The sequence below is a fragment of the Lissotriton vulgaris genome, chromosome 2_1 (assembly GCF_964263255.1).
Source record: "Lissotriton vulgaris chromosome 2_1, aLisVul1.2, whole genome shotgun sequence".
In the NCBI taxonomy this organism is placed as follows: Eukaryota; Metazoa; Chordata; class Amphibia; order Caudata; family Salamandridae; genus Lissotriton; species Lissotriton vulgaris.
In genome coordinates, this window is record NC_141687.1 from 834,712,561 (window position 1) to 834,729,021 (window position 16,461).

Consider the following 16,461-nt stretch of genomic DNA (forward strand, 5'->3'; position numbering starts at 1 on the left):
AATGCCAGGATAATCTTTTTCCGGGCGGGCCCAGTACCAGCTGTACAATAATAACACAGGCACACAGGACTCTTGGTCCTTAACGGCTGGAAGACCACACGTGATCTCAAGAATTTGCAATGCAATAGGTCTTGCATTTACGCAAGTTTAAGCTATTGGAATTGTAAATGACGACGCCTTTTATTTCTGTTTTAAAAACCAAAGCATAAAAAAAGGCATTGTCATTTACAATGCCAATAGTTCAAACTCGTGTAAATGCGAGACCTAGTGCATTGCAAATGCTTGTTCAAAGTGCGATAGAATACTAATGTGCCGTTCGAACGACACAAGCGCTTCCTTTTACCCGCCTTGATGTATTTTTACTTAGCCTGGAAAAAAACTCCTTGTCAGTTTTTTCATGCTATATAACTATCTCCAAAAGCTTGTTCCAAGCAGGAGAACACCACGAGGCCCCTACATGTGAGATCTGTAGTTTTAAAAGTGATGTCTGGGTTTTTTAATTAAAAGACCGGGATGTCACTTGTCGAGTTTTGTGCCAATATATTATGTACACGTTTCTGCTGCATGGTTTTCAATCCGCATTAAATATCCAGAAGAGCTGGTGGGCCCCCATGGCGACAGTAATGTTAACACAGGGACAGGTGACAGTAACGGGGGAAGCACAGCTGCAGTGAGCATTACCAGAATACGGAGGCCAGAAGACAGTAATACAGGCTCACAGTGGCAGACACTACCAGCAGAGGGCAGTGTAACATCTGTAAAGGTGCACAGAGCAGGCAGCACTCACGGCACACCTGCCATCACGATACATCAACAGTGGACTGTAAAAGAAGGCATGAATAGAAACAGGAATATAGTGCCGTGAAAATTGAGACGTGGCTTCTAAGAGCCAGGCCTGGACCAGCAGTCCCTGTGGCACAGTAAGGCTGCAGCCTAGTGGTGTTTTTAGGTACTCGTTCCAACTAGGTTGGAAAAATGTATGTGTGCTGCAAGTGAGGCCCTTTGAATGTATGTGAGACTGAGCACAGAGAATAGCAGAGCTAAGTGCAATGTGGAGGGTGAATGAGAGAGATATTGAAATGGAAAGACGATCAACATGGAGACAATGCAACTTAGAAATAATGAGGTCAGATGTAGGCACTATGATGGTGAAGTGATCAGGAAAGAGTGGCAATAGAGGGAAAAACAGGACAGAGAGAGGCAACCCAGTAGAGAGAGAGGACGAGACAGCGCTGTGATCAATCAAAAAGAAAGATGGAGACAAAGCAACAGAGGACAGATTCTGGAAAGATGTTGCTAAAGAAAGAGGAGGAATTCTGCAGTATATGAGGAGATACTGCAGGGGAGGTGTTGAATGATGAACATAGTTCTGTAAGGTGGACATATATAAGGAAGTTGCAGCGGTAAAGTGAGGTTATGACTGACAGCGTGTCGGGCGGGTTAAGAAAGATGGTGAGCTATGAAGTTGTACTCTGAAAAGCGAGAGAGGAGCATGACATGACTGTGCAACGACCATGGAGAGAGAGATGAAGACTGTGGTGAGGACTAGGAGAAATAGGGAAGGATGACAGTGCAGTAAAGACAACGAGGAATGAAAACTGGTTATGGGGAGTAGGAAAAGACAGTGGAAGAAAGAGATTCCAGTGAGGTTAGACAGGATGAAAACAATGCAGCAAAGGTGATACACAGTTGGAAAAAAGCTGAAAGATGGGGTCTCATTAAAGGTATTGTTACTGCCAACACAATTACAAAAAACAAATGCTGATGAGAAGTCTAAAAGTTGAAAATGATTCACCTTGTCTCCTTTTTCGTAACCTGGGATTCTTCGGGCTCAATGAAAATGTGGGTATACAGCTGCCTTTAATGATTTAGAACAGAGTAGAGAATGCCGCTAGTCATGTAGACCTTGCCTCAAAAGTACCGGGCACTGACACGGTCACATAACGTTTGATGCAGCGGAACCATCTGGACAGCTTAGTGGTCTGTACTGCTGCTAAGCTGCTGAGTTGGTGCATTATATACAAGTGTAAGGGGTGAGGATGTTCTAAACTGTGGTGTGGAGGGCCATGGGACATTCACACCAACACACACTGCAGGCTGGAGCCTAGGGAATGGGGCTGCATTATGGGTGGCATTGTTAAGAATCTGCGTGTGAGGGGTAGAGGTACGTGCTGTGTTCTAGCAGGGATGTGCCTAGGAGCCGGAAGGCAGGGGGTGAATGTTGCCTTGCAGTGGTGGCACACGGATGGGCATACTAAGGGCAAAGATCACCACAAGAGATGATGACTTGATGCATGGGCCACACAGTGCCTATCCTGTACTCCTCTGACCAACAGCGGACTGTCTAGAGGCTGGATGTGTTCATGTTAACACAATCCTTCAGTCATTACATCACAAGAACAAACTTCCATTGTTGTATTCCTGGGTCCAAGAAGGGTGACCGGTATTGTAGTGCAAAGAATAGATGCTTTTAAGGCCAGGTTATCCCATGGTGCTCTTTCATCCATCCATTCACTCATTCACTTGTCCAGGTCTCAGGAGAAAATGTGTCTTTGCGTAGGCGCTGCTGGTGTGAATCCCACTGCAACATTCTCGTCTGTCCGTTGACACTGCTGTAAAGGAAGCATAGAGAAGACATGTTTTTATACGGGGGCAAAGCACAACAGTGAAAAATTTCCAAGGAGAAGAATTTGTCTAGTATGTATGCTAGTTTAACCAGACTTTTTCAGCTTTATTCATTAAGATTTGTTTTGTATAAAATACGGATTTGCCCAAAGAAGAAGTTGCTTACCTTCGGTAATGTTCTTTGTGGTGGATACTCTTATCTAATCGCCGATCCCTCACCTTTAGAATATCCCCAGGAACCAGACTGGATCCAGAAGATTTTTCTAGCATTGCTCCTGCAATGATGGGTGGCACCATGTGACCCCACATTAATTTTGTTCCATCCCAAAAGTGATGGCAGAGCTGCATATAAGCGGTGCCCCAGCAGGTTAACATCGTTTTTTTTTTTAACTGAACCCAACAATAATCAGAAGTACAAGTGTGCAGATTCCTAAATTGGGAACTTTTTAGATGGAAATGAGACTATTCTACAGAACTGGGAGGCAGGAGGGCAATGAGCAATCTGTAGTTAGGTACGAATAGCATTATTGAAGGTAAATAACTTGTACTTCTGGTGTATGCTTCTAACCACAGATTCCTCATCTTTACAGCGAATCGTAAAGCTGGACCAGTGGAATGGCTTAAGTTTAAAAAGTCCTGCAGGACCGCACAGGCGAAATGCCCATCCCATCAGATCTGCTTGTCAAGGTAATAGTGCTTTGTGAACATTTGTACCCATGCCCACATCACATCCTGTCAGATATCAAGAAAAGGGACTCCATGTGCCAGGGGAGCTCTATCAGACTTCGCCTAATAGAACAGGCCCACAATCCCTCCATGAGCTGCTTCTTGGCCAGTACGTAGAAGATCTTAATGCAGAGGACTATCTTTTTCTATACTGCCCTGCCCTTTTTAGGTTTCGACTGGGGAACGGAGCGTAAGCTCCGCCCCCAGAGAAATCTCTAGTCTTCAGTAGGGACTCTTGAAATACGCCCTCTGTCCCATTGGCTAGCTCCATAAATGGAGGCTAGCCATTGGAACAGAGAGGCGTCCGTCATGGCCGGACCAGATTCGGGGGCGTTCCCGAGAATTTTTGGCTTTTGGCTACGTCATGCCACGTCAGCCAAAAGCCGGGAACGCCCCCGAATCTGGTCCGGCCGGGCCGTGCTTGCTGCTGTCCTGCCTTCCTCCGTGTCCCTCCTCCCGCCGTCCCCCCTCCCCTCGCTGTCCTGTGCACGTTTCCTGACGTCCGTGTCCTCTCCCGCCCCCCTCGTCCTCTCCCGCCCCCCTCCCGCCGTCCGAGTCCTCTCCCGCCCCCCTCCCGCCGTCCGTGTCCTCTCCACCCCTTAAGACCACCTTAAGACCATGTTTTTCCATCCTCCTGTTCATATCCCCACCTTCCCTCTGTTGTACTTGTGTAGCGCCTTGAAGCCGGAGGGGTGCCTGGTAACCAGGACGCCTGCGTCGACGTCACCACTAGAGAAGGCAGGAAAGCCGCAAGAAGGAAGTTCCGTCCCAACCAGCGCGTCACCGCCGGATTAGAAGGGCTCCCACCGGAGGATCGACTGGAGAGATGCCTCCCCGCGAGAGCAGCCAAAGGTAATACGCTCCCGGCCGCACTGCGGTCTGTGCGAGGCTCGTGGCGGGTGGAGAACCGGCTGGGCTGTAGTGACCGAGAGGGCGCGCAGTGTTGGTTACTCGTACCGTGGGGCGTCCTTTTGGTTTTAAGTGCAGCGGGGCTATCTCATTGAGAAAAATCCATCAAGCGGAGCATACGGACATCTGTAAAAGACAACGTCCTGTTGTTGTCACAAAGTACAGCTTTCTGGGTTACCAGTACAGTGGGCCATACGGACATCTGTAAAGGACAGCGTTCTTTCACACAATTGCCCGGTTGGCTCTAGGTAAGGTGAGCCTTTCAACACCCCCATCGCCAAGGACATCCCCTATTCCTACACAAGGGGAGATTTACTTTTTTGTCTTCGTTCTTTTCTGAGGGTTTATTCATGCATTCAATTAAGACTTTTATAGGGTCAATCTAAACAAAACATCGGATGCCAGAGTGTAAGACTGTGCAAGCTGACCTTAATGTGAAATGCTGTAATAGTGTGTTTTTAACACAGCAAAATTAACTCAAGCACTGTCACGGCAGCCTCACCCCTTTCATCACTTCAAGACTTTTCTGCTTAACATATTTTAAGCAATATCTAAGGCTGCAGTGCTTTTGCGCAGCTGGTTGGCCAGCTTCCAATCAGCGTGCCCCTGCCGCAGGCGGGAATTAGTTAAACCTGACCCCTCTATTGTTCCCTGTGGCTCAATAGGTTTGGAGATAGCCAAGACCTTTTTGATCATATATTAAACTTATCTAGGCTGATTTCACCCCACTCTCCCGCCCCCCTCCCGCCGTCCGTGTCCTCTAACCCCCCCCCCCCGTGCTGAATCAGAAAAGCCCATTGGTCACTGCCCGATTGTCCTATTGGCTAATCCGACTCTGCCCCATAGAATTCTACAGCGTGGTATGACCTTTGATCTGTCCGGTTCGTGTCATGCCGTATGCGTTAAACATCCAAAAGATTTGATATTTTTAAAATACCACTTACCCAAATCAATCGATTATACAAACGCAACATTCAGAAGTAAATACATGCTTGCGACGCTGTCGCTACACACTGGAGTGTGCAGACAGATGTGGTAAATAAGTATCGAAAATAATATAAAATGGAATCCTATATTCTCTGCCGGGCGGGCTGGGTAGCCGCGCCCCTCTCCATTCATAGCCATCCCTCCGGGGCGGGGCCGCCGCCGCCTCCTCAGGAGTGAGTGACTTCACACTCATTTGAAGAGTACTACCGGCCGTGAGCGGGCACCATGGCGAAGAGCGGCCGGGCGCTGAGGAGGGTGATCACCGGCTTGGCGGAGTGCCCGGCTCATGGCAGGATGAAGGCTGTGTGGCGCGCCTCCGTTACCGGGTATTCTAATTATTCTCGCCGTTCATAGACAAGCCTTTTTTAGTGCAAAGTGTGTGGTGTATGCATACTGACACCTCCTTGTCTCGTGACTGGGAGAGAGCCCCTCGCTGTGCGTGAGCTTGCACTGTCCAAGCAGGTTTTTAATGCGGCCCCGGAGGCGTTTCATGTTGGTCGGAGACGCTTTACTGTCTTGAGTTTAAATGTGGCACAGGCGCTCTCTTGGTTGGGGGAGGGCGCACACCGCATATGAATTGATAGTTGCTCTTCACAGACCGGTTTATTTTAGTGGGGGTGTGGCGGGTGAAGTGTCTTATTTTAATTAGAGGAATGACACTTTTAAACGAAAGCCTGGCTGGTAAGGAAAAGTGGCCATGAATATTCTAAGCCATAGCTTTTGACAGGTCAGTTTATCATGTTACCAGAGATTATAGTGTGTTCCTGCCCTCACACAGTCCCCTTCAATCTACCTAGCTGCGCAGTGTTGCTGTAGTATGCTGTGTGTTGTCTGTGGAAAGGGATATTTTCTTTTAAAGAAATAAGTACTGTTGTGATTTTAGTGAATTCCTTTACAGGTTGTGATTGATTACTTGTGGTTCAGTGATACCTAGCTATACGTTGTATTGCATCTGAGTTTGATATGTATTCAGTGTTATGTTTAATGTGTTCTGTTGGTGGTGTTTGTTGCTTAAAATAACAGTTGTGTGAGCCTCAACTTAAAAATAACAGTAACAACACAAACATCTTCATGACTTATACGCACAAGTGCAGCTGCAGTATTTGTGTACCATTTATGCAGGTGTGTCCCAAACTGTGAGTGCAGCCCACTGGTGGGTCCTTTGTTGGTTAACAAAAGTCCAAGCAACAAATAACAAATTCAAATGTATTTCCGTAGTCACATTTGCTGTACTTCAAAGACAGAGGCCAAATGTTAGTCTGTCTTCTAACAAATTGCTGCTTTTTTAGGTTTCGGCTGCAAAAAAGCTGCGCAAGCAGCTTTTGCGCAGGAGAAATCTATTGAGTTACAGTGTGTGGCTCTGGAATCCGCCCTCTTAGTTTCATTGGCTAGCTCCATAAATGGAGGCTAGCCATTGGAACAGAGAGGCGTCCGTCATGGCCGGACCAGATTCGGGGGCGTTCCCGAGAATTTTTGGCTTTTGGCTACGTCATGCTACGTCAGCCAAAAGCAGGGAACGCCCCCGAATCTGGTCGGGCCGTGCTTGCTGCTGTCCTGCCTTCCTCCGTGTCCCTCCTCCCGCCGTCCCCCCTCCCCTCGCTATCCTGTGCACGTTTCCCGCCGTCCGTGTCCTCTCCCGCCCCCCTCCCGCCGTCCGTGTCCTCTTCCGCCGTTCGTGTCCTCTCCCGCCCCCCTCCCGCCGTCCGTGTCCTCTCCCGCCCCCCCGTGCTGAATCGGAAAAGCCCATTGGTCACTGCCTGATTGTCCTATTGGCTAATCCGACTCTGCCCCATAGAATTCTACAGCGTGGTATGACCTTTGATGACACTGAAATCTTAGACAAACCCTAAGGGGTCAAGCATTGCCGGCCTTTGGTCTTGGGAAAGGCAGGCACGTTGATCGATGTGATCAGAGACCAATAGAAGTGACCAGCGTAATGCCAGGCAACTGTTTGTATACAAGTAGGAATAGTGAGGAACTAACGACTGGAAGGCGGGTAAAAGCTCATATTCGTCCAATGCGAGCTCTATGGGCGGGGTTTGCTCGCAGGTGAGAGCGGAAGAAAATGGCGTCTGTTGGCGGCTCCCGGTGGCAGAACAACTTTACGGTTTTAATTTATATTTTAATACTTCTCGCGGAGGTCTTACTGGCAGACCAGACTGACGAATATCTGAAGCGGGAGCATTCCCTGAGCAAGCCGTACGGGGGTAAGAAATGGCGCTTGTGGACTCGAGTTAAAGACTAAGATGCAGGCGAACTCTGGGGGTAAAGTGGAGTCACGTGAGAAGGGCAGGCTTGCTGTCAGCTGCTGTACCTTTAAGTCCTGTGTACGCTCAAGTATAAGTTATCATTTAACATCGTCCCTGACGAGGCACGGTGGCTTTTTCGGACAGCCGGAGTCCGGTTTTGTAATTTAGATGTGTTTTGACTATGTGGGTAGATCCTGACTGACCATTCTGCCGCCCTGGTATTTAAACATCAGACAGCAGGCTAGGTGGTTGCTTTCAGAGAAGGATGGGCTCCCGAGTACCATGGCCTTATTTTAGCAACTATCTCCTGCGGGGTAGGGCTAGAGTGATCGTTTTCTTTAGTATTGATTTTGGTTCCTAGCCAGACACTGGAAATGGGGTCCGTCTTTTTAACCTTATGGATTTGTACAGAACATGATCTATCTTTGCAAATTATGTACCTTCCCTCCGTCACAGATTACAACATTATCTAGGAACATTTTGCGACCACCCCCTGCAAATTGCCACAAGTCCTGCGAGCTCGGTAAGGTGCTGCGCCGCCTGCACACTCACCTCCTGCACACTGGGTACAAACTCCAGCCGCCCCTGCACACACTACACCCCTGCCACAAATCGTGGGAACTAGGCATGGGGCTGCTCCGTCTTTCTTCTTGTGTCTGCCATTCTAACTGTTGGTACTCACTTCTGCCCTCACTGTGGACAGTTGCTAACAGTGTAGACCAACCATGTCCTTTGATTGCGTCACTTTTCATTCGCGCTCTGCACTCTTCAGTTATTTACAGAGTCTGGCACAGAGTCTGGCACAGGGACTTATCTTTGAGGTTCTAGTTTTAAAGGTCCCCAACAAAGTTGCTCTGAAAAGCTCATGCTTTACATTAAACCTTTTCAAGCCCTTTGGTTGTAAACGGTACAGCAGCTACGCGTTGATTTCTGATGGTTACTCTGTTAAAGAAGCTATTCGTTACTTTACATGTCGGGTTTTACACAGGGATATGTATTGAAAGTAACCATTGTTAATATTTTTCTTCATTAAATAATTTGACAGGTTGGATTTTTCTACTTCATAGTTTGCACCACTAAGAGAAATGTCATAAATAGTCTGTATTTAGAGTGTGTTTCTGTTCTCTTGTTGACAGTCATTAGAATGAGTAATGAGACTCTTTAGCTCAGCTGTCTTTTGAAGGCAAATGATCCTTCGTGGTTTACCCCGAACAGCATGAATCCTCTGTCATGTGGTTAGCCTCACTTCTACACTCGTTAGTCTAAGGTCTCTACTTCTGCTGATGGTCTTAAGAACGTAATACAGATGCTTTAAGGCACAACCATGAGAATGAATTGTGTCTTTTGTATGTAGGAAAAACCTTTACTATTGGATAAGTAATAAATACAATTTTTATCCTTTACACATTTCACTTTAATCACACAAGCTTATCTGCTTCGAGTAAAGTGTACAGGGTGTGTGTTCACTTGCTGTAAGGAAATACGGTTCTTTCGGAAATATCACATTTAACTTCCTTTCCAGGCCAGTTTACAAATAGAGCTAAAGCAAACCTGTACTATCAAGGCCAAGCTCTGTGTGTGTGTGTGTGCGGCTGGCTGTGTGTGCGGCTGGCTGTGTGTGCGGCTGGCTGTGTGTGCGGCTGGCTGTGTGCGCGGCTGGCTGTGTGTGCGGCTGGTTGTGTGTGCGGCTGGCTGTGTGTGCGGCTGGCTGTGTGTGCGGCTGGCTGTGTGTGTGTGTGCGGCTGGCTGTGTGTGTGCGGCTGGCTGTGTGTGTGTGGCTGGCTGTGTGTGTGTGTGTGTGTGCGGCTGGCTGTGTGTGTGTGCGCGGCTGGCTGTGTGTGTGTGCGGCTGGCTCTGTGTGTGTGCGCGGCTGGCTCTGTGTGTGTGCGCGGCTGGCTGTGTGTGTGTGCCCGGCTGGCTCTGTGTGTGTGTGCGGCTGGCTCTGTGTGTGTGTGTGGCTGGCTCTGTGAGTGTGTGTGTGTGTGTGTGTGTGTGTGTGTGTGTGCGCGGCTGGCTGTGTGTGTGTGTGTGACTCTGTGTGTATGTGTGGGTGCAAATGCAATAGGTCTCACATTTGCGAGAGATTAAGCTATTGCCATTGTATATGACAATGCCATTTATTTATCTGTTTCCAAAACCAACACATAAAAACAAATGTTGTCATTTACAATGCCAATAGCTCTAACTTTTCCAAAGGCGAAACCATTGCATTGTAAATGCTTGTTCCCCCATCAGAACAACACAAAGAGCTGATCATTCACCCGATTGTCTTTGGTGCGATCAATATAAAAGTTTAAATCTCTTTTGGAGTTTAGTCGATGGAGACTCTACTCCTCTTTAAAGGCAGAGCAAAGAAAGTTGGGAGGGTGATGGATTCCCAAAATTGGACAGAAGTCACAATGTTTGGTACCATTACCACACTGGTACTCAGCACCACTTTATTTTAGAACAAGGTGGTGTAAGGTGGCAGCACCTAGAGAGCTTTGAGTTCGGGGGCAGGGCCCTGCCCTGCTACTGTAACAGACAGTCCTCCTGGAGTGGTAACCTGATCAGAGTACAGATGCTCATACCCAGATGTTCCAGACACCACACTCTCCTTGCCCAATCTGGAGCAACTAGAAGTCTTAGCCCCAGCGTCCGTGATTTCTTCAGAACACAGGACAACAGAGGCAGAAAGGCACACAGAAGTCCTGTGCTCCACTTCATCCGGAATGCATCTCCGAGAGACAGTCTTCTTGGTAATTCAATCACACAAAAGTTTTCATATTGAGCGTTCTCTACGGTGGTGAAAAGATCTAACCAGGGTTCTCCCACTGTTGGAGGATGTCCAGTGCCACCTTGGGGAGTAACCACTATTTGTGATCCAGCAGGTACTGCTAACTGAGTTTGTCTGCCCTAGTTTTCAAAGATCCTGCCAGGTGATTTACAACCAGAGAGATGCCCTGCTTTCCAATGAGCTCCACACAAAAAGGGTCTCCTGGCACAAGGACACTCCCCTGCACTTACTGTGGCAGTACCACATGGCAGTGGCCCTGTTGGTGAGAACCAGAGCCAGTCTCCCCTTGATGGCCAGTAGGAAGTCATTCAGTGACAGCGGAAGGTCTGCATCTCCAACAAATGTGGAGACAGGTCTCCTCCAGAGACCAGATAGCCTCCCAACCCCCAGATCAGCAATTTTAGGAGGTTCACCATTGTCTGGAGGTTGTCTACGACTGACTGTGGGGATCCTGCCTTCAACCGCCAGTCACCAAGGTAGGGAAAAATGGAATCCTCAGCCTCTGTAGGTGTATTGCGGCCACCACCATCACTTTCCTGAATACCTGAGTCAGCACTGGTGAGGTTGAAAGGGAGCATGGCACATTAAAAATGTCCAAGGCCTACCTTGGACTTCAAGTTGCACCTATGGGACTGCAGAATGGATTCAAGAAAATAGGACTCCTGCAGGTCTAAAGCCACCATTCAGTCGCCTGAATCTTGGGCAGACAGACCTTGGGCCAATATACATCTAAAATAGGTTGAAGGCAGGGCAAAGCCCCATTGAACTATCAGTAGGACCAACCTGGTGGATGTTATGGTTTGCCTCTTGAGGAGGAACTGCCTGATACTACTTCCTTCATAGTGGCCGTGTGCCACAAAGGACAAACTAAAGCTGCTTGGATGTTGTTGCTGCAGGGGCATGTGGTTGGGAGGTGTGTTGCCTCTGATGGCCTCGGAGTTGTCTGAAGGACACCCCAACCCCGTAAATATTGGGACCCTGTTGTAGGGATGGTGGGCCTTGATGTTACCGGTACGACCCCCATCTGGGGTAGACATCAAAGGGGCAAATCTGTTGAAGGTACTATCATGCAGGGGTGTAAAGAATTAGGCAAACGTAGTGTGGCTTTGCCTTCCTTAAAACATTCCAACTCTAGATCAATCTTCTTGCCAAACAGGCAAGATCCATCAAATAGCATTTCCATTAAAGAAATTAAACAAAATGCAGAATACAAAAAGAAGCAGTCCACTATAATAGTATATAATACAATATAATAATCTCCTTGTTTCAGACTCAAAGTATATATACTGTTTGTTTTTTATTCTTTGCACAAACACTTGTACTCTCTGTTGTTGATGTTGTCTTTAATACAAGCAGTCAACAAGTTTCGTCCGAAGACTTTCTCAAGGCTGAAAAAAGGTACTGTCAGGTAATGTTGATGGTATCCAACTCTTGAGCTAGGTAAAGCTTCATTTAGATGAAGCCCATATATTTGCAAAATGCGTGTGACAGAAGAAGCTTATAGATGGTACCAGAACCTGTAGTTGATCCTGCTCTAGTATAAAACAAAGGTTAGTGATAAAAGTAAATGGCCATGATAAGCCTTGCAGGGCGCGATGGGGCCTCCCGGGTGTCTGTGTCCGATGAGGCTCTTCTGCCACACACAGTATGCGCCGGAGGCGGGTTCAGGAGACACAGTCGGCATTGAGGTGGCAACCTCACTGGAGGAGTCTGCAAATCCTTGTGGCCCAAAGGTGCACCAGAGGAAAGCAGAAAAGTGCCAAAAATGTGAAACATATTCTCATGAAAGGCCTCAATCTGTTGCAACTTCGCTGATGGACTAGAAAACTCGGGATGCATTGGAATCAGAGGCGGAATTGGCTACTTGGAAGAGGACCGGGAACAACACTGAGAGGCACCCTTACATCCTCGCAACTTCTCAGGTTGAAAGTGGAGGTACTGGGACAAATCCTACTTGGCCTTTTTGTTTCTCTGCTTCGACTTCCCACGATGAGGACCTGTTATGCGAACATGCTAGAGAGGGGGATGAAGTCAGTGTGTGGTCAGCAAAGTACAGCTTCATTTCGTGCTCCCAAATCGCCTTCAGGTACATATGAGCATACTCCCGCAGGACTTGAAGTTATGTGCCGAACCCAGATGCCGGAGGCACACCTTGTGGTAATCTGTCAAACACATTTACTTGCGACAGTCCTTACAAAGTTTAAACTTCGTAGTTTGTGGACACAGTTTCCTTGCACCCTGGAAAACAGAATTGTGCAAGAAACAACTCGCAAAAGATAAGGAAAAAGTTGGGAACAAGGACTGGATTCGCATACGAAGGTGTGGAAAGAAAGGAACTGATGTACCAAGCTGACACTTATATTCAGCTTCACTGTCACTTTCAGGGTGCAACAAAGTTAGCTGGACAGCACTACTTACCGGTGAGTGGGGCAATTGCTGTAAATATCTTCCAGATTCAGTCAGGTGCCTGAGGATATTATAAAAGTGAAAAACCTTCTATTAGAAGGATCCATCAGAAGGTGCTCTTATGTAATCAGTGTATCTTTAAAATTCAGTTGAGCGACAGTAAGTGTAGCTTTAAAGAAGTATTTACAAATGACCCAGAGACCCACTATATGTTCTTGGAAGGAAAAAAAACATAATGAACACCTTGTAACTTGTGTTCTAAAGTTAAAATTCTACAGGACACACAAATATTAAAAAATATTTTGGAAGCTGGAACAATGTCATGAATTTGTTTGCAGTGACACCATTGCAAAGGATCTGGAATGTGCTGCTATCTACTCAAACAGCTGGCACAATATCATGAATTTGTTGTCAGTGACGGGAAACATCCATTACAATGCATGCCATTACAATGCATATCCCCCACTGACCATTTAATGGCATGCGTTGTAATGGAATATGCGTTGTAAAGTTATTTGTTGTAATAGTTTACATTGTAACATTATACATCTGAAGTGACACCAGTGCAAAGGATCTGGAATGTGCTGCTATCTACTCAAACATTGGAGCAAATGGACAGTGGCAAACCGCAGACCCTCTATGCTGGTGTCATTCAGAACAACGTCACAGCACTGTACCGGTCTGCCAAGTTTGTTTCTGTACGATAATTTTTCAATCTAAAACTATATAGTTTAGTTTCTATATGTAGGTGTATGCATTTCATTAAACAAAAGTATCTGATTTCTTGAAAAAGTTGGATTGCATTTTGCGGCAGACATCTGTTCATGTGCGTATGATAAAGTATTCAACGTATGACCTTGTTAACAAGACAGTCTGGGCATGATAATAATAATAATGCCATTTCTTAAGCGTGAACAGCTACCTCTCGAAAGAGGTGTCCCGGCACTGTAGCAACAGGTGGCAGCAAATAATTAAATAAAATACAGCCAACCAGCAGCCCACCAGCTTTAATCCTAGTTGAAAAGCTAAGTCTTTACTGCTTTTCTGAATAAAAGTTCTGAATCTATCTGGCGCAGAGCAGACGGCAGGGAGTTCCATAGTTTTGGTCAATCCCACCATAAAAGATCTACCGTCCCATCGCACTTTCCTTACTCGAGAGGTGACAAGCAGGTTCTGATAATTGGACCTCAGTGTGCGAGTCTGTTTGTAAGCACATAGCCGTTGTTTCAGATATCTGGGAGAAAGTCCATGAATAGACTGCAAAGCTAAAGTTAGTGCCTTGAATTTCATTCTATTGGCTACCGGTAGCCAATGTAGGGCCAGATGTAGGAAGCCAAATAGCGAGCGCAAACAATGAAATTCGCAGATTTCAGCGTTTGCGATCGCAATTTGGCTGCGAGCAATGTAGGTAAGTTGTAACCTGCTCGCAAAATAAGGAATCGCAAAATTGTGATTCCTTATTTTGCACAAGCATTTAGAGAATCGCAATTCGATGCAATGCCCTAAATGCTATGCTGGTAGGCATAGCGAATTGTGATTTTGCCTTAAGGAATCACAAAATAACGCCAACTTCAAGTTGGTGATATTTTGCAATTTCATTTCAAGAAGCACTTTTTGGCTTTTTACAAAGTGCCATGTGGCACACATACATGCCCTTAGGCAACATCCTTGAGGCGGGACAAAAGGGGGTGGTCATGGACGGAGCATCTGAATCAATCAAGCACTCACACACAGTCAAAAGATCTGGGTTTAATCCATCACCGTTCTTTAGCCTACTCTGCCACCTCAGTTCAGACATGGCTATATGCAAATCAGTCTGACCCTGTGCCTCATGGGAGCCCCTTTTGTACCACATCCTTGAGGCAGCACTTGAAACTCGAAAGAGTCTGCCGACCGATCTTTAAAGGGGAACACCAACTAGGTGTCATCGGCATAAGATATTGTCTTCACCCCCCAGTTGGCAATTAGTGTGAACAGGGGGGCCAGGTAGATGTTAAACAGCAGTGGGCTTAATGGCAACCCCTGAGGCACCCCGTACCATAGGTGCTTCTGCTCGGACTGATAGGGTTGTAAAGCCACCCTTTGAGTCCGCTTGTGGAGAAATGACTTCAACAATGCAAGGGCAGCTCCACTGATCCCAGAATCCTGTAGGTGGTGGACCAAAATATCGTGATCCACCATATGAAAAGCGGCTGATAGATTCAGGAGCACCGGCATCGCTGAAGCCCCCAAATCTACCGCCAACCTCAACGAGTACGCCACCTCTAAAAGGGCTGTCTCTGTACTAAAACCCATCCGAAAGCCGGATTGGGTGTCGTATAAGATATTTTGGTTCTCTATGAATTTAGCCAATTGTCGCTGAACAGCTTTTTCCAACATCTTAGCTGGGACTGGCAGTAGTGAGATAGGCCTATAGTTAGTCAATAACCCGGAACCTACATTATGTTTTTTCTTCAGAGGTAAAAGCGTTGCATGCTTCCATACATCCTGAAGCCAAAGAGGTATTCCAAATGTGTAACAGCACCTGCACAGCAGAATGCGCTATTACCTTCCACAATTTGGGGGGGCAGGGATCATCTGGGGATCCTGACCTACACTTCAACATCTCTGTCAATGCCTCCTGCTGAGAAATTGGGGTAAAACATGGCAGAACAAAATCCAGAGTCCCTCTTCTCCCTCACATTCATGTTAACTGTTTCTGCTGCTGTTGTAAAGGAGTAGTAAACCATGCGAATTTTGCTGTCAAAGAAATCAGAGATTTGCTCACACAGTATACGTGAAGGGTGTGCATTAATCGTTAATTCGCCGGGTTTGAGAAAGGAATTAACCACCTTAAAAAGTTCTTTACCTGGATTGTCAGAATTATTATTCTGTGTGGCTATATAATCCTTCCTCGCCACCTTCATCGATCTGTGCAGCTCTTTCAGGGCGCCTTTATAAGCCATCTTAACGGCCGCACTACAGTACACCCTCCACCAACGCATCCATTTTTAAAGTCTGAATGTTGGAAAATATCAAATCAAGGATAAGTCCTGCATTATGTGTAGGAGTTCCGACATATTGAGTCAGATTAGCTCCCGCAAGAGAAGACACAAGTTGTCAGGCCTGGACACAGCTGGGGTCATCTACATGGAGATTAAAATATCCTAAAACCGTATAGTTGGAAAACAGTATGGATGTCAGTGTCACAAAATTACAAAGATCCAGCAATATACCTGGGCTACAGTCTGGAGGTCTATAAACCACTAGGCCAGCAAAAGAGGAAGTAGGGCTAACCTTAATACAAAAATTGAGCCAATCAATCTTATCCATATTGGCCAACACTGAGGTAGTTAGTTCCCATGAAACCTTCAGAACGAGAGCAACTCCTCCTCCACTATCTACAACATATATAGTAGTATATAGTTCTGCTATGAGATTTAAGTACTTTCATTTACACAAAAGATGTTCAGCGGAATGGACAATACATTATTGCGCCTGTTGTTTGCCTTTTGAGTTTTGAGCTCTTATTCCTCTGTGAGAAGCCTTGGACTGCTCACTGACTCACCAGAGTCAAGTGCAGTAACACTGGTACTTGACCCAGTTTACAGAGCCGTGATAGGACAGATCACAGAACACCAACAACCTATCACCATTGTATGAGACCCCGTGCCCTTGTCTGCCCTATGTCCTGACAGTTGGGGAATAACTGTTTGTAAATTAAAACGCCATCACTAGTGCTTCTAATCAATGGGGAGGTGGGATGGGTCTCTTATGAACCTACGGTACTAACCTCAACCCCAG

The 16,461-nt window shown here is 46.6% G+C and overlaps 1 protein-coding gene across 1 annotated transcript in view; it reads right to left on the reverse strand.

Moving 5' to 3' along the window:
* Positions 1-2,401: 2,401 nt before the first annotated feature.
* The window catches only part of LOC147731248 (uncharacterized), a 269,780-nt gene continuing 255,720 nt past the window's right edge, over positions 2,402-16,461 (reverse strand). The window contains exon 11 of the mRNA XM_086956252.1: positions 2,402-2,612. Within this exon, the coding sequence (XP_086812378.1) occupies positions 2,535-2,612 (78 nt within the window). The 3' untranslated portion in view covers positions 2,402-2,534. The remainder of the gene's footprint in view (positions 2,613-16,461) is intronic.